Source organism: Natrix helvetica (assembly GCF_964273705.1).
Source record: "Natrix helvetica genome assembly, chromosome: 9".
Classification (NCBI taxonomy): Eukaryota; Metazoa; Chordata; class Lepidosauria; order Squamata; family Natricidae; genus Natrix; species Natrix helvetica.
Genome location: NC_138560.1, coordinates 26,864,672 through 26,883,280, shown reverse-complemented (window position 1 = coordinate 26,883,280; position 18,609 = coordinate 26,864,672). Strand labels below are relative to the sequence as shown.

The window sequence follows — 18,609 nt, the reverse complement described above, 5'->3', positions numbered from 1 at the left end:
TGCTTTGCTAGCGTCCTGATCCTGGCTCGCCTGCAGCAGGTTTGCAGGATGATCTCTGCCAGGGAGGCAGCCCGACCGAGCAGCAGGAGACAGCGGGGCTGGGCTTCCCCATCCCTGGGGGAGAGCCAGGTGCCTTGGAAAGGGCACCCAAACGCACAGCTCTTTCATGGGCGGCCAATGCTCCAGATGCCCAGGACTCCCCGCTGCTGGCTTTCAGTCTTCTGTGTCCATGGAAATCTTCTCAAGGGGGCCTTTGGGCTGGATTAGGGGGCTGTCCCAGCGCCCCAAAGGAGAAGAGGCAAAGGGAAGGGGAGGAGAGGGTGGCTACGGAGCTCTCTCTGCCAAAGCGCTAAGAATAGGCTTGGCTCCAGCCACAGCTTGCCTGCTTGTCATGCCTTCCCGGAGGAGGCCTCTATTTATAGAGGGCCCAATTGAGGGGGAGGGGTGCAAAAGGGGCGGGGAGGAAACAGGAAGGGGCAGTTAACAGGCCGGGAGCTGTTTTTGCAAAGCCGCAAAAAGAAATGTCATTTCTTCCTCAATTCTGTTCCGGGGCTCTGGACATGCGTAACAGAAAAAACACAGGTTCTCCCCTACTTAGAAGCATCTGTTTAGTGGCCGTTCTTCAGTGTCATTACAACAACACTGAAGAAAACGACTTACGGTCATGCGATCAAAATTGGGACGCTTGACAACTGCCTCATATTAATGACGGTCGCAGTGTCCCGGGGTCATATGGTCTCCTTTTGTGACCTTCTGACCTGCAACGTCAGTGGGGAAACCCACTGACTTTGCTCACTTAACAACCGTGTGACTAGTTTAACAACTGTAGCAATTCACTTAACAACATGTGACAAGAAGGGTTGTAAAATGGGTCAAAACTCACTTAACAACTGTCTTGCTTTGCAACAGAAATAATGCAATGTGCCATGACCCCTGTGCTCCCCCGCCCTTCCCACACATGCATGTGTGCTCCCTCACATGTGCCCTGCCCCCTGCGCATGTGCACATGTGTCTCCCGCATGCACCCCTCCCCCCACGCTTGTGCAGCAGAGACCTGAAAACCAGCTGGCCGGTGATGGTGCCCACAGAGAGGGATCTGTGGCATAGCTTCACCCTCACGATGATATGAAGGGCTCCTGGCAAGGGTTGGAATGCACCTCACAAGAACTGGAAAGAATATATTCGGAAAACAACTGGCTCATCCTATCAGGAGGGCTTTAAACTTACATTGAGAGCGGGGAGGGGAGGGCAGTTTTCAAGACCTTTAGGACCTTATTCCAAGCAAAAACCACTAGGCAGCCAATCCTATAAGGAGGTAGGGAGCAAAGAGAAAGAAGCAAAACAGAAAAACACAATGAAGGGTGATGGGAAGGATGGAAAACCCAGTTACAAAATAGGAGATAAAAGAAACACAAAGGACTCAAATGCCTAGACACAAACGCTCAAAGTTTAGGAAAGAAACGGGGGGAACTTGAAGTACGAGTACATGAAGGCAGACATGGCATCATAGCTGCCATTATTGAAACACAATGGGAGGAAAGCCATGACTGAATGTATGGATGGAAGGATGCAAACTATTCAAAAGAAACAGACCTAAGGAAAGGGGAGGTGGAGTTCCATTATACATAAAAGATCATGACATCTGTACTGAAACCCACAAAACCAAGGATGAAAACCTAGAATCCATAGGGGCCAATATAAAAGGAAAAAAGAATGAAGTTGCTATAGGCCACAGGTGTCAAACTCGCAGCGCCATGTTGCCATCACGAGACGTTTCATGACGTTTTCCCCTTCGCAGAGCTGGGGTGGATGTGGCCTGCGCGGGACGTATCTGGCCCATGGGCCACCAGTTTGACATCCCTGTTATAAGCGTAGGCCCACCCACCAAGCAGAAGAAATAGATGAACTTTTTGCTAAACAATTAACCAATGTATGTAGGAACCATACCACAGTAGTAATGGGAGACTTTAACTACCCCAATATCAAGTGGGAGATCGAACAGATTCCTAATCAAATTAGCTGACAACTTTGTCATCCAAAAGGGAACTAGAGGAAAAGCTATACTGGACCTAATTCTTTCTAATAGAGAAGAAGTGATAGAGGGAGTTGAAGTTGACAGAACCTTGAGCGAGAATGACGATGTCATACTGGAATTCAAAATATAATGCAACACAAGCAATAGAACATAATCCTTACCAGAGTCTTAGACTTTAAAAGAGATGATTTTAACAAAATCAGGGAGAGCCTAAGCAAAATTTCATAGATAAAAATCCTAAAGGGGAAAACAACTCAAGAAGTGTGGGAAACACTGAAAAATATGATCATAGAAGCCCAGTCTAACACAATACCACTGAAAAAGAAAAAAAAAAAGAAATCCAAGAAGAAACCAGCATGGTTGCACAAAGATCTCTATGATAAACTGAAAGACAAAAAGTACAAAAGTACAAAAAATGGAAAGAGGACACATAACTAAGGTAGAATAATATCAGCAGATAGCCCAAATTTGTAAAGATGAAGACAGGAAAACAAAACTCAGAATTAATAAAGACTTGCAACAAAAATAATAGATAATTTAAAAAGTTTATTTCAACATGTAAATAACAAGAAAAAAAGTCAAGGAAACAATAGGTTCACTTAAAAGAGAAGATGGCAAGGAAGTAACAGGCAACAGAGAGAAAGCAGAACTGCTTAACACATACTTTCTATCGGTCTTCATGCAAAAAAAACCTATAGCCTAATCGACCAGAAATATAACCATAAAAGACAGAATAGAAATAGAAATTAATAAGCAAGACAATGGTTAGAGAATATCTATCTGATCCTGATGAATATCAATCACCGGGACCTGACGGATTAAATCCTAGAATTCTGAAGGAACTGGCAAATTTTGTCTCAGAACCACTGTACCATATCTTTCAAAAATCCTGAAGCACCAGGGAACTACTGAGGTTTGGAAAAGAACTGATGTGATTCCCATTTTCAAAAAAGGAAAAACAACAGACCCAGGAAACTACAGACCAAGAACCTGACATCAATACCTGTGAAGATACTGGCAAAAATAATAAAAAACAGATCTGTGAATGCCTAGAAACAAATGGAGTTATAACTATGTAAAAGCTAGCAAGTGTTTGTTAAAAACAAATGATGCCAAACCAATCTTATTTCATTATTTGACAAAGTGACTAAATTAGTAGACCACCAAAATGCTGTGGACAAAGTATACTTAGACTTCAGCAAGACATTCGACAAAGCAGACCACAACCTACTTCTTGGTAAGTTAGAAAAAAGGGGGATAGAGAACATCAAAATCAGATGGATTTGTAACTGACTGACAGACTGTATTCAGCAAGTAGTCCTTAATGGTATTAACATCCACATGGAGGGAAGTAGGCAGTGGGGTACCACAAGGTTTTGTTTCAGGCCCAGGACTCTTCCATATCTTCATAAATGACTTAGATGAGGGAATAGAATTGCAGATGACACTAAGCTGGCAGGAATAGCCAACACCCCAGAAGACAAGCTCAGAATCCAGAGAGATCTTGACAGACTTGAACCATGGGCCCTAGCCAAAAAAAATGAAATTTAATGTGCAGAGAAGCAAGCTTTGACACCTAGGCAGGAAAAACAAAGGTACAAGTACAAATTAGGTCCGTGACAGTGAACCTATGGCACGCATGGCACAGGTGGCACATGGAGGCCTCTCTGCTGGCATGCGAGCCGTTGACCCAGCTGAGCTCCACCGCGCATGCATGTGCACCTCCTGCTGGCAGCTCTGCATTTCCAGGTCTCTGCAGCACGTGCTGTATAATCAAAATGAAGTTAAAAGACTATACAAGCCATTGAGAATATAACTATATACATCCAACAGGAACAAGACCTGCCTCACAGGAGCAGGTAGAGGTAAATCCTAGAGAGGCAGGAAATGCATCACTGAACAATGGAGATGAATGCTAGAGAGCAGTAAAGCTGCATACAAGGCAGACCTAACACCTTAACAGCGTAGGCATGCATGGGGTGGGGGGAGCGCGGGAGGGCAATGCCCCCTGTTTTTGGTTCCAGGTGACTTCTGGGAGGTCTGCTAGGCCCAAAACGGGATGCAGGGGGGTCGGTCGTGCATGCACAAGGGGAGGGGTGCACATTGTGTGTGTGTGTTGCGCATGCATTGTATTATGGGTGTGGCCGCAGGCACGCCCGCTGTTGTGTGTGCGTGGAGGCTTTTGGCGCATGAAGACAAAAAGGTTAGCTAACACTGGATTAGGTGAAACCTGGTTCAAAAACAGTAACTATGAGAGGGACCCTGAAGTCCTAGTGGATGATCGCTTAAGCATGAGCCAGTAGTGGTGGCAGCAGCCAAAACTAATATCAAACTAGGTTGTATAAACAGAGGCATAGAACCAAAATCACATGAAGTATTAGTACCACTTTATAAAGCCTTGGTAAGACCACACCTGAAATACTGCATCCAGTTTTGTTTATTACATTACAAAAAAAATGTTGACATTTGGAAAAAGTTGCAAAGAAGAGCAACTAAGATGATTAAAGGCCTGGGGACAAAAACATATGAAGAACGGTTGCAGGATTTGGGTTTGGCTAATCTAGAGAAAAGAAGTATTAGCAGTACATGATAACAGTATTCCAGTATTTGAGGAGCTGCTGTGAAGAGGAGGGGGTCAACTTATTTTCCAAAGCACCAGAGGCCAGAAAAAGAAACTATGGATGGAAACTAATCAAGAGAGAAGCAATCTGGAATTAAGGAGAAACTTCCTAACAGTGAGGACAATTAACCAGTGCAAGAGCTTGCCATCAAATGTTGTGGGTGCTGACCGACTTCCGGGATCGGACAATGACGGACACGTTTGTCCGCCGCTCGTCTCCCCGGTGGGTCCCTTAGGGGACACAGGAGCCCTTGTAGGGGGGTCCTGCCGAAGGGCAGCTGGCCGAGGCACCCCGCATGTGGCGGCAGCCAGCTGGGGTGCTTTTCAGCTTCGCCTAGGAGCTGGGGAGCGGAGGGGGGGCGAGAGACAGCTTCGCGCTGCCCGCCCTCTCGTCGGATGGCTCCGGAGGCTAAAAGAAAAGTTGGAGAAGTGCAGCTGGAGACTGAAGGTGGGGATCCTGACCGATGCTCTTGGAGGATTTAGGAGAAAAGCAACAATCACTTTGTGAGTCTTTTGTGTTTCTGTCCTTGAAGAGAGATTAGAGAGGGGGGTTTACCATTCCCCCCCCCTCGGACTAAGCGGCTTTGAAAATGGACCCTCGGGAAGAGAGAGGGTTAAAAGACTGATTTATTTGACTTTTAATTGAAAATGACTTTCACAATTGCTGGAAACGACTCTGAACTGTTGTTTTAAAACAAAAAACCTTTGGCGACTTCTTTCCCTGCGAAGGGGAGGGCCAAGATGGCGCTCGCCCCTCTTTCTTTGTCTTTATGCAAATGAAGTCTGTCCTCTGAAGTTACTCCCAAAGAGAGAACAAAGAAAAGTGGATTGTTTGTTTACTCTCCCAAAGGGAAACTGGGACCTCCTCCTGTGTAGGATCTTCTGATCTTTGGCTGACTTTTCTCTCCATTCATCTTGGTGTATTTTACTCTTGGAACTGCAAATTGGGTGCCGTTGTGATTGTTTTCCTTTGGAGACCAGCGTAGCTGTGAAACCCTCTGACACCACTTCCCTTGGCATCTCTGAACTTAAACAAACGGCGGCAAGGAAACCCCCTACCGGCAAAGCGCACTCAGCCCCCTCATCGGCTGCCCCAAGTCCCACGATGCAACAGTCTAAGATATCGTCAATGTTGCAGAAAGCAGTGGCTGGGGAGGATCCTAAGGAATTATCTGTTACGGAAATGTTTAAAGAACTTATGAAGGGACAGAATTGAGGGCTGAGATCAAAGAAGAACTCAGAGTGGTTAAAGAACATATAGCTGGAAATACACAACGAATTTTGGTGTTAGAGGACGGAATGGCGGGGCTGGGGGAAGAAGTGAAAGCAATGCATAAGGGAAACATAGATATGGAAAACTTTCAGACAAAAGTAGAATTTGAAAGAATGTCCTTTTTTCTTAGATTCCAGAACTTACCAGAAACAGAGAATGAAAACCTTAAAGATATTATGAGTACAATTTTAGCAGATTATCTCAAGAGAGATAAAAAACAAATATGGTGGGATATGGATTTAGCTTATAGGATAAATTCAGCATATGCTAGAAGACACAATGTTCCGAGGGAGATACATGTTAAGTTTGTCAGGAGATCCACAAGGGACGAGGTACTTGCGACCCAAAGGGAGGGACCATTGAAATATAAGGGTGAAGAGATCACCATTCTCAAACAGATCCCGAAAAAAATAAGCGATAGAAGGAGGAAATTTTCCTCTCTAGCAAAAAATTTATATGAAAAAGGGATCTGGTTTAAATGGCTGATTCCGGAGGGGATGTTAATCTTCTGGGAGGGAAACAGGATCAGAATCAATACAGTTCAGGAGGTGGAGGCCTTCATTAAAAAGAATGTTCCACTCTCAGAGGAGGAACAGAGTGGGAGTAGTGAAGGAGACAGTAAAACACAAGACAGTAAGATCCAAGACGGGAAGGAGGGGGGCACTGAGGCTCTCTCTGGCGACAGGGGGGAAGAAGCAATATCGAAAAGGCTCAGATCTCAAAAATAAAATTATTTGGAACAATAGCAGTTAGTGATATATTAGAAAACGACAGAGAAACATGTAGGAACACAAGACTAACAATACAGAGTAAGGTTTGGTTTACTGTTTTCTTCTATAAATTTGTTGTACAATGTTATATAAATGAGCACCGTGCTGGGATCTCCACCAGCAGTATGAAAGCTGCCAAAAAATTTTGTATACCTATTTACCCTTCCCTATATATTTGAAAACCAATAAAACTTGGTTTAAAAAAAAATGTTGTGGGTGCTTCAGCACTGGAAGTTTTTAAGAAGAGACTGGACAGTCACTTGTCTGAAATGGTATAGGACAGGGGTGTCAAACTCAAGACCCAGGGCCCAGATTCGGCTCGCAGGGTACTTAGATCCGCCCTGGGTCATCCAGGGCCGCCCTGGAAACAGCAGAGGACTGGCCTGTGGTGCTTCTGCCAGCGAAGACAGGCTCCCTAGCTCCATTGTCAGCTGCCACGGCATCCTGCAACACTCTGCCAGTGAAAACAGCTCGGGAGGGCCGCACACAACCATGGTATTATCCTGGGGCGGCTTCAGGGGATGGGAGTGGAGGCCTTGTGCTATCCTGGTTCACTTCCTTCCTCTGTGGCCGCTCTCAGTTAGCGTTGATAGGAGGAGAGAGATCCAGCCTGTGCCCAATGCTTTGTGGGGTCCTGCAGGGCTCAGTACTCTCTTCGCTCCTATTCAACATGTGTATGAAGCCGTTAGGTGAGATCATCCGTCACATGGACAGAGGTTTCTCCAATATGCTATACAACTCAGCTGTATATCTCAACTGTGGTGAGCTAAGCGATGCCGTGTCCTTCCTCTCGCAGTGCCTGGAGGCTCTTAGGGGCTGGATTGTTAGAGGCAACGGGTTGAAACGAAACCCTTGAAGACTGAGTGGCTCTGGGTTTGGGGTTCTTTGGCCCATGGACAATTGCCACCTTTGATCTTGGATGGAGTGGCACTAGCCTAAACAGTCCCTGTGCGTAATCTGGGGGTTCTCCTGGACTCACGACTCCTGCTCAAAGAGCAGGTTGCAGTCTTGGCCAGGAGGGCCTTTGTGCAACTGCAGGTTGTGCGCCAATTACGGCCTTTCCTGGACCAACAGCCCCTGCTCAGTCACTCATGCCCTAGTCACTTCCCGTCTTGACTATTGCAACGTGCTCTACATGCCCTTGAAGAGCATCCGGAAGCTCCAGTTGGTGCAAAACTCAGCGGCCGCATGGCTTTGTGCAGACTCTGGTGTGCGCATGTATCGCATCTCCTGCGGGAGCTGCATTGGTTGCCTGTTTGCTTCCGGGTGCAATTCAAGGTGCTGGCTGTCAGCCCTTCATGGGACGAGGGACCAGGTGATCGGAGGGACCGTCTCTTGCCGGTCACATCTACCCGACCCATCCCAGTGGGGAGGCAGGGAATGTCGTGGGTCCCATCCCTGAGGGAGATACACCTGGTGGGACCCAGAAGGAGGGTCTTCTCCAGGATGGCTCCTTCTCTCTGTGAAACATCAGCCCTCCAGAGATTAGAACGCCCCCCTCTCTAATTCTCTTCCAGAAGGCGTTGAAGACCTGGTTCTGCCAGGGGCCTGGGGAACCCAGAGCAGGATGGAGCCCATTAAATGGCTCATGTGATCTGCTGTCTCGGGGGGGGGGGCAGCAGGTGATTTTATTATATTAATTTATTTGATTCTTTCATTAGTTTTATTGTTTTTTAATGTGGTTTTAAATTATGTAAACTGCCTTGAATCACCATGGGCGAATAGGCAGCAACATAAATACAACAAACAAACAAACAAACAACTTCCCATTGTTTTTGTAATCCTGCCCTAGGCTACTCTGGGGGAGGGTGAGTCACTCCTGGAAGTAGGCCCCCTTTCCCCTCAAGCCTACAGAAGCCTCTACAGAAGCCTCCAATGCCACTTGGGTCCATCCAGGGCTTTTGAGTTCTTGGGATTAGAAAGGGAGAGGCTCTACTTCCACACACCCAAAGTTAAGGCCTCTTCTTGGGTCACAAAGCAACTGGAGACTTGCGCCCGTCACCCTCATCTCATTCTGGTTACACCACTCTCCCTCTAGCTATTGATGGGAAGAGAGATCACTCCGATGGTGAGGCACAGCAAGTTATACAGAGATTTCTATGAGCAGCGTTGAATCAAATGTGACAGAGTTAGCAGTGGGCCATGGCAATTGCGGTTGACTTATCCCTGCATAGGAAGCCGGGGATAAATTTTCTCTACACAATTTGTCAACTGATGGTAACTGAATGACGGCCTCCCAGTGTCCTATTGCTGACTGTCAAGAATAGAACTGCTTTTTTCTATTTTTCTGCTTCTGCTTTCATTTTTTTCTCCACAATTGGCCAAGTGTCAAAGTTGTACTGGGTAGCTAGCAATTCTTTAGGAAAGATGAGATACTCAAAACTCCCAGCATAGTAAACTTTGTATCAGGAACCAGTGCATGCACGTGAGTAGAAGTCTCAGAAATTGTTCACCGCCTTGCTTGGAATGGTACCACATCTATTGGACGAGGGGATAAATGGGGAACTCATCAAATTTGCAGATGACATCAAGCTGACAGGTGTAGCCAACACTCCAGAAGACAGGCTAAAGATACAGAAGGATCTTGACAGACTTGAACATTGGGCACTATCTAACAAAATGAAATTCAATGGTGAAAAAAGTTCTACATTTAGGCAAGAAAAACGAAATGCACAGCTACAGTATAGGTGGTACCTTTTTCAACAGTAGTAACTGTGAGAGGGATCTTGGAGTCCTAGTGGACAACCATTTAAATAGGAGCCAGCCGTGGGCAGCAGCTGCCAAAAAGCCAACACAGTTCTAGGCTGCATCAACAGAGGCAGAGAATCAAGATCACGTGAAGGGTTAATGTCACTTTATAATGCCTTGGTAAGGCCACACTTGGAATACGGGATCCAGTTTTGGCCTCCACAATGTAAAAAAATATGTGGAGACTCTAGAAAGAGTGCAGAGAAGAGCAACAAAGAGGATTAGGGGACTGGAGACTAAAACATATGAAGAAAGGTTGCAGGAACTGGGCATGTTTAGCTTAAGAGAAAGAAGGACTAGGGGAGACATGATAGCAGCCTTCCAGTATCTCAGGGGTTGCCACAAAGAAGAGGGAGTCAAACTATTCTCCAAGGCACCTGAAGGCAGAACAAGAAGGAAGAAGTGGCAAGAAAGGTGGAAAAATGGGGCAAAACTCAGAAAGAAATTTCACTTAGCAACAGAACATCTGGGCTCAATTGTGGTCATAAGTCGAGGACTGCCTGCATCAGCTTTATACAACATAGCTTGCAATATAAGCCCGAAACCAAAGCGAGACCTGAAGGCGGGACCGGGACCCCAAACCTTGCGCCCCGCGCGGCACCTCCCGGCCTCCGCCGGCAGGGGCGCTGCCCCGCCGCCCCTCCCCGCCCCGCCCCCTCCTGCTGCGGCTGCTGCTGCTGCGGGGGCCCGTGCAGGCCCGGCGGCGGCGGCTGGGAGGCCTCGGCGCGGCCCGTGAAGGGCTCCGCGGGGCGCTCTCGGCCGCAGCTTGGCGGGTGGGGGGAGGAGGGAGGGAGGGGAGGAGCCCCTGGGCGGAAGAGGCCCGGATCCTCGCCCGGAGGCCTTGGCGGCGTGCGGAGAGGCTCCCCGAGGCCCTGCCCCGCCTGTCCGCCGCCCCGCAACAGCCGCCCGCCCAGATGAACAACGCCGCCGCCGCCGCCGCCGGGAGCAGCTACCCGATGGCGTCGCTGTACGTGGGGGACCTGCACCCCGAGGTGACGGAGGCGCTGCTCTACGAGAAGTTCAGCCCCGCCGGGCCCGTCCTCTCCATCCGCGTCTGCAGGGACATGATCACCCGGCGCTCGCTCGGCTACGCCTACGTCAACTTCCAGCAGCCCGGAGACGGTGAGGGGCAGCGGACCCCCAACCCCCCCCCGCCCCCGAGGCCTCCCTTCTGAGGGGAGCCCCCCTCCCACCCCTAAATCCTTTCCTCATGAGGTGGGAGTGAAAGCACTGAAGGAGCTCCAGGCCCAGATTTAGCAACCCTTCTTTCCTCCCTCCCTCCGTTCTGGGACAGGCTTTTTACACCTGTCTGGTCTGCTGGCCCGGCAGGGCCTCCAGGTGGGCTCCTTGGCAGCAAAGGGGATGCGGCTTCCCAGTGCCACCTTCTGGGGTCTTCCTAGCCAGTCCGTTGGCCGCACCGAGATTCCTGCTGGTCTCTCCAAGTTCTGCTTCTGGTCATGGCCCATTCATGCTCCTGTCCCTCAAGAGGCCTGGAGGGTGGTCACCCAGGGACCCTGTACTGAACAGGGGGCTGTTCTGTGCTCTCTCAAACCAAAAGCATCTTTATTTTAGTAGTTTTTAGGGTGTGATCTAAAGGGCAGGTTTAGAAAAGGCCTTTCATTGACGCTGCAGTAGGAACCCCCCAAGAGAGTCCAATGATTTATTGGAATGTGGAGGGTTTCCTCTTGTGAGCTGCTCACTCCTTGAGGCAGGCAGAGGAGTCTCTATTCAGCTTCTTAATGAAGAGCCTCCTCTGATTGCTTTGAGCACTGGAGAAGGAACATGTAGCTAACGGCTGCTTTCTAGAGAAATGTTTTTGGGTGGGTATATAAATTTGAAGTTTGTGCCCAATTGTGAGTTTTAGATTAAAGATTGATCCCGATTCTAAAAAGGGTGCTCACACAGTATCATGAAAAGGATGTCTCTAGGCTGAACGCAAATGGATAATGTTATTTTGGAACATTTCCAAGCTCAACCTCCAAACAAGCTGAGATTCAGGGTTGGACTCCATCCGCTATCAGGAATTAGGTCACACATCGCAATGTGGGAGGTTTTTTCCTTCCAGCCTAGCATTTTGTGTGAACTCTGCCAGTGTGGTTTATAGCTTACGTTCCATTTTGGTCTTTCCCGTATAATCAGAAACATAAGTTGTGTTCTGTGGAAATTCAAAAGATTTTGTCCTGGGTAATTCTATTCAGCCTTGAAATGGTCTTTCATTAGCCATGTGACCCATCAGTGACATGAATGGATCAATATATTATTTCTTGTTCCACCATAGTAATATGACTTGAGGAAACTGTAGACTGCTGAAAGGTGGCAGTAAATTACTTGGAAACCATCATAGATGTCGTCGAGGTAGGGAGTCAAGACTGATATTATAATATACCTGTGAGGAAACTTTCTTGAGTTTCAGAAGATGGGATAGAAATTTTATAAATGCATCCGTTATCAGCAAACCTGATTTCCGATGGTGTTTCAGAAAGGTAGAACATTACGCAGTGCTGAATAACCTCTACCGTAACTGTGCCAATGCTCAAAACCAAAACCATCTTTATTTTAGTAGTTTATTATTAGCAGGTAGCTATGGGTGTTGGAGAAATGTCTGCAGGTAAAGATCCCCCCAATTCTCAAGTTTTTCTGTATTACTTGCTTCTGTTTCAAATTGCCTTTTCCTTTCAGTTGCAAAGAGATAATGCTGGAGTTACCGGCAACTCTGGAACACTCCTTCCTACTATAAATAAATGTTGCCCAATTTAACCATTTAAATGGAGGCTACTTTGGATAAAGAAAGACAACTGAGCCTTGGAGGTCTTCTAGTCCAGGGCTGTCAAACTCACGTCGTCACAGTGGCATCACATGACCTATCGGGACTTTTCCCCCCTTTGCTAAACCGGGTGTGGGCATGGGCAGCGCATGACACATCCAGCCCTGAGGCCGGGAGTTTGACAGCCCTGTTCTATCCAGCCCCAGCTTAAACAGGAGACCCTATACAGGAGTGTGTGTGTGCGGGGGAGCGCCGGAAACCAGAAAGCAGTTCCCAGCACGCATGCACGCATGGAGAAGCTGAGCTTCCGGTTTCTGTCACGCATGTGCATGCAAAAACCAGCTGGCCGGCATGCACGTGTGTGCCAGAAACTGAAAGCTCAGCTTCCCTGTGCAGAGCTGTCCTTCTGGTTTCCAGCACTCCTGCCCACGTGGAGACCAGCTGGACTGAACCCGGAAGAACAACGGGCGACGGCTGGCGTGCCCGGAGAGATGGCTCTGTGTGCCACGTCCGACACACATGCCATAGGCTCACCATCACAGCCCTCTGGACAAATGGCTATCCAGTCTCTTTAAAGGCCTCCAGTGACCGAGCACCAACAGCCTCTGAAGCCATTCCACTAGTTAATTGTTCTTATTGTTAAGGATGTTTCTTCTTAGTTCTCAATTGGTTCTCACCTTGATTAATTTACGTTCCTTGCTTCTAGTTCTGTCTTCAGGTGTTTTGGAGAATAGATTGACACCCTCTTCGTGGCAGCCCCTGAAATATTGGAACACTGGTATCCTGTTGGTTCTCCTTTTCACTATAGACATACCCAATTCTTGCAACCATTCTTCATATATTTTAGCCTCCAGCCCTGTAATCATCCTTGTTGCTCTTCTCTGCATTCTATCCAGCATCTCAACATCTTTTTTATATTGTGGCAACCAGAACTGGATGCAGTGCTCCAAATGTGATCTTACCAAGGCATTATAAAGTGGTACTTCACATTATCTTGATTATATCCCTCTGTTGATGTAGCCTAGGATTGCATTGGCTTTTTTGGCATCAGTGGCATCCTAATCTTTAGAAATCCCACCCAGGCCTGTATTTTGTCTCCTCATCTGCAACTTATTACTCAAGCTGTCTTTCATTGTCACTAATGTAATTAATTTAATTTAATTGTATCCTGTTATTTTTACAAATAAGGCAGTGAACATATCTAGTGCACCATCCTCTTATTTTCTCCACGACAACAACCCTGTGGGCTGGGCTGAGAGAGAGAGAGAGAGAGAGAGAGACTGGCCCAAGGTCACCCAATTGGCTTTCATGACTAAGGAGGGACTCAAACTCATGGTCTCTGGATTTCTACTTTGGTGCCTTAACCAGACTGCCACCACCCTTGTTAGTTTTTCTGAACTGTCCAGGCTGACCTGAGCAATGAATGGAAGTCCTGTGTTGGCAGCAGGCATTCCCTCCTCACCCTCTGAATCCCCTTCTTTCACAATTAAAGGTACTTCTTGGCGTGACTCCTAAGGCTCGGAGTTCTATGCGCAGGGTCTGGTATGCATATGTCACCGTATGTGCTGCTCAGTATAAAAATAGAATCCTGAAGGATGTGGCATATCTGAGTGTCTCAGTTGCAGAAGGTCTAGAAAGTGACACACTTGCCTGAAGTTGACTTGCTAGGAAGTTACTTAGCATAGTCTGCTTGCAAAGAAAATGATGAGCCTTGAACATGTATTTATAACATATTTGTCATTGCCCAAGTCAAATGCTATGATTCTGTATAAAATCATTTACCTAAATAAAAGAAACCCAACATATACCACTGAGATAACATAAATTAAAAATTGCTCAGGACTAAAATAGGCTATATAACCAACTGCTAGTACTCATCCTGATCCAAGTACACAGGGCTCAATGGCCCTTTGAGAGGCCTGCAGACCCAATCTTTATTGGGCTTTCGGGGGAAAGATAGTTCCAAAGGGCAGGGGCTGGTACCCCAAAGGCAGGCTTCCTGGCAGGATCTCAGAAAGGAGATTCAGAATGTATCCTCTCTTTTGGAGCAGGCCAGACCCACTCACTGAGATGGGAGGATAGAGTGCATTGCAGTAACCCACTTGAGAGTTGGGTAAGGTGTGAGTGGCTAAAGACAGTTTTCCAGTGTGTGATGCGGGAGGGGCTACGCGTGGGATATCAAATCACCCTGATTGGTCCAGAGACTGAGGGAAATTCTTTGCCACACCTCCTCCTTCTCTTGGCTCCAGTTTCCTTCAGTCTTTGGTCCAAGCAGACTGTGTTTTGGCTCCTGCTTGAGGAAATTAAACTTAAACTTAAATTTAATGGTGTTACAATTTGAACAATTGGACTAGTCTAAATTCTAAATCGCTGAGCGCTGCCTTAAAAAGGGGCCGTTTTCCCCTTGTCATCGGGAGAGGGTGGAGAACCAGATCGGCATTGTTTCTCCCACCCGATTGCCAGGCAGAGCGCTGCCCGGTCCCTGTGAATTCGGGGGTGGCAGGCGGCAATTCACAGCTCTTCGGGAGGTCTGCTCTGGCTGTTTGGTACTCCATGCAACGAGGAGGCACATTATGATCGCGTAGTGGTGATCCGGGCAGCGGTGGCCATCTTGGGTGGCCACGAAGCATGCCACGAGGCTGTGGCCATCTTCGGAGTGGCACCAATTGCCGACTACTTCCCCAGCATCGCAGCTTCTTATCGAGGCCGGGGCAACTTGCTGGAGCCGGAAGCAGCTGAGGAATCTCCTGCAGCCGCAACACCTGAGGGCTTTTCAGCGGCATTTGCAGCGCCTCTAGATCGTGAGTAGATGGCAGCCGCCAGGGCTGAGGAGGGGCCAGGCTCCCCAGGGGAGACCAGGACTCGGGGGCGGAGGAGAGCGATCCCAGGCCCCAGACCAGGACAGCCACTTCCAGGTTCCTGGCCACCCAGTGCCCTTCTAGGGCTGCGGTTAGAGAGCCCACAGACAGGCGACAGGAGGCTTGGGCCAGCAAGCCTAGCCCATTGCACAGATCCAGGTCACCAGTCAGAGGCTTCAGCCCTTCTCAGGGGTCCCCTGCCAGGCCTTCCAGGCACTCTAGGCATCCCCTCCTCCATCTTCCAGGGCAGTTAGGGATGTTATGGGGGATCCTCTGGAGGGCACCTCTCGGGACTATCTCCCTCCCCCTGTTTCGGCCCCTAATGGTGCTGAGCCACAGAGGCCCACTGAAGAGGATCTGGATTTGGAGGATCTGGATTTTCTTCCAGATAGCATCAGAAGGCTTATTGCCTCTGCCATCTCTAAGGTCATCGCCACAGGCTTGAGCCAGCAAGGGGACTTATTCTGAGGGCCACAGGCAATCTTGTGAGAGGTCTCAGGCCAAGCTGCCTAGTGATTGGGCTTCTTCCCAGGAGGCTTCCAGGCCACGTTCCCCTTGATCAGTGAAGGTTCCATCATAGGGGAGGAGACGCGATGTGAGGCAGAGTTTTCTGAGGATGAGGAAGCTCTTCCTCCCGACCCCCCCGCCCCGGCTTTTCCGGGGCTGTTTATTCCATTGCATTTCAAAACGTTACGTAAGAACTTCAAAGCTTATGCCTGGGCCATTAAGTCAGTGGCTGTGGCCTCTTACTTTAACAGCACCACGGTCTTATGGTTACACCAGCTGCAGGGCCATATCCCGGCTTCTGAGGAACGGCTATTGCAGGATATTACCAAAATGATATCCGCCACTCAGTTTTCCACGGACTCCACGCTCGACTCTATCAAGTATGCGTCCCAGGCTCTGTCCACCTGTAGATCAGATGCCACCTTTGGCTGTACAATTGGCAGGTGGACAATAAGTCCAAGTGGAACCGCCCCTTACTCGGGCGACTCCTTGTTCGGGGAAGCCCTGGACCCGATTTTGATTGAAAATAAGGGCAAGAAGAAGGTCTTCCCGACCAATACCAAACGGATGGAGACGGGCCCGGATCCATACTCCCGCCGACCCTCTTATAGGGCACCCGAGCCAGACTACCAGGGCCAGAGGTATTTTTCATCTAGGTCAGACAGGCAGAACCCTCGCCCTTATTATCAGGACAGGAACAGGTTTCAGAGTCAGACCAAGTGGCCCCTTTCCGCAGAGGAAAGTGTCTCGAATCTGAGTCTTCCCATAGGCGGCCGCCTGGTGCTCTTAGTGGGTCAATGGGCCCAGATCACCATGGATGCCTGGGTGTTTCCCACAGTGACAGATGGTCTGAGGCTGGAGTTCCTTTCCTCTCCCCCAAACTTTTTCAGGACGTTTCCTCCATCGAGGAACCTGGAACGGCGCTGCCTGATGGATCTGGCTATTTGTCACCACTTGGAGATCCAGGCGTTAGAACCGGTTCCATTGACGGAACGGGGGTTGGGGTTCTACTCCAACCTCTTTGTTGTTCCAAAATGTTTGGTGGGGTGGAGGGCGATTTTTTTTGTAATAAAATTTTATTGGTTTTTCAAGATTTATAGGGAAAAGGGTAAATGGACAGGTATACAAATTTTGGCAGTTGCAAAATGTGTGAGGCCCCCCTCCCTCCATACCCATAGTATACATTTATATATAATGCATTAGTATATAATTGATTACAATCAGCATATTAGTTCTATTATTAAATTCAATCAAATTAAACATTACAGTATAAAATCCAAATATAATTCCATTTTCACTTTCGGTCAATTTATAATAATGTGATTTTCTTGTTTATTTTTGTGATCTGAGTCTTCTTGCTATTGCCCCATCTCCCTCCACTGGCAGAGCTCTGGCCCCTCCCGTGTCCTGCGTGTCCGTTGTAATGTCTGGTGTTTTCTCTAGGAGCGTTTTATTTTTTTCCATAAAGGCCTGCGCCTCTATGGGTGAATTAATTCTGATTCTTGTCTCCTCCCAGAATATCAACATACCTTCAGGCATCAACCATCTAAACCACACCCCTTTCTGGTATAATGTATTCGCTAATTGCGAATAATTTTTTCTTTTTTCTCTAATCTTCTTAGGGATCTGCTTCAGAATGGTTATCTCCATATCATGATATGTCAATGCTTGCCCCCTTTGTACACCCAGAATTTCATCTCTTGTGCTTTTTCTAAGGAATTTAATGTGAACCTCCCTGGGGACATTGTGTGTTCTAGCATAAGCTGAGTTCACTCTATAAACCAGGTCTATATCCCACCCCATCTGTTGTTTTTCTTTGTGTGTGTAGTCAGCCAAAATGTTTGTCATGATGTCCCTTATATTTTCCCCATCTTCTTCTATAACATTTTGAAATCTAAGATAATAGGACATTCTCTCAAATTCTAATTTCATCTGTTGGATGTCAAGATCTTTGTTCCCTTTCTGCACAGCTTCCACCCCCCCCCTCACCTCCTCCACCCCCCCTTCCACAAGATCCAGTCTCTGTGAGTTCTTATAAATTTGGGCTTGATTTTCTTTAATTTCATCTTTCATTTCCCTTAGCTGCTTCTTGATTTCCTCCTGGCCCTGTAAAATTTGTTGAAGCATTTGTTGAAAGTCCATCTCTATAGTCTTAGGTTGCATCAGTTCTGTTATCTTTGACTGTGTGGCTGGACTGGATGTTACAGATGTTGGAGCAGACGTGGCAAAGCCAGGTTTCCCAGGAGGTGGTCTTTTGGATGCCATCCTTTATAACATTAGAAGTTCAGTCCATATATAAGATAAACAGTTAGAAAAGAAGGGTAGCCAGGTGAGGTCCGGGAGCAGAAGAACCAGGCAGAAGAGAATCTCTCTAATAAGTCTGGCAATGGATGAAAGGTTTCCCCTAGAAAGTTCAAAAAATACCAATCCACAAGAGATTCCTCTGGGAGACACGGAGACAAAGACCAGAAGCCTGAATTTTAAAGGTGGAGTCAGGTTTCACAATTCATAAAGACAACGGAAGTGTGCCATCTTGCCCTGCCAGTTTTGGGCACAGAGGCATAACAAAGTTTTTAAAAGTTCCAAAAGTCCTCAAATCACAGTAGAAAGTGAAATTAAGTTAAAAAGAAAATCATCTCAACCTGGGTGAGGCTTCATTCGTTGGCTCTCCCCCCTCCTCCTTCCCCGGGGGCTGAGAGCAAAATTATTCCTCGCCGCTTGTCCAAGGGGGGGGAAACCCCCCTCCCTCCAGCCGCGCCTCCAGAATACTCCGAAAGTTATTTTAAGGAAAGCTGACTAATTCTTCGTGCAAGATAGGGCATGAAGAGAGAAGCAACCTCACCGCACCGCAGCTGCTTCCTTCAATTGCTTCATTCTCCAGACGGCTTTAGCGAGGCGCGAGGCGCAGAAACGCGAGGCGCCCTCCGATCTAGCTCCCCGGTGCCTTGGGCGCGCGAGAGACCTCCCGCCGGCCGCCGCCGCTGCAGGAGCTCCCCGCGATTCCGCCCCTCCGGCAGGACCCCTCTGAGGGGTG

The 18,609-nt window shown here is 47.9% G+C and overlaps 1 protein-coding gene across 4 annotated transcripts in view; it reads left to right on the top strand.

Moving 5' to 3' along the window:
• The first annotated feature begins 10,142 nt into the window (after positions 1-10,142).
• The window catches only part of PABPC4 (poly(A) binding protein cytoplasmic 4), a 35,303-nt gene continuing 26,836 nt past the window's right edge, over positions 10,143-18,609 (top strand). The window contains exon 1 of one of the 4 annotated variants that reach the window (XM_081962871.1): positions 10,143-10,568. In XM_081962871.1, coding sequence (XP_081818997.1) covers positions 10,361-10,568 — 208 coding nt within the window. In that variant the 5' untranslated portion in view covers positions 10,143-10,360. The remainder of the gene's footprint in view (positions 10,569-18,609) is intronic. The other 3 variants (XR_014176211.1, XM_081962870.1, XM_081962869.1) reach the window with 3 other exon arrangements.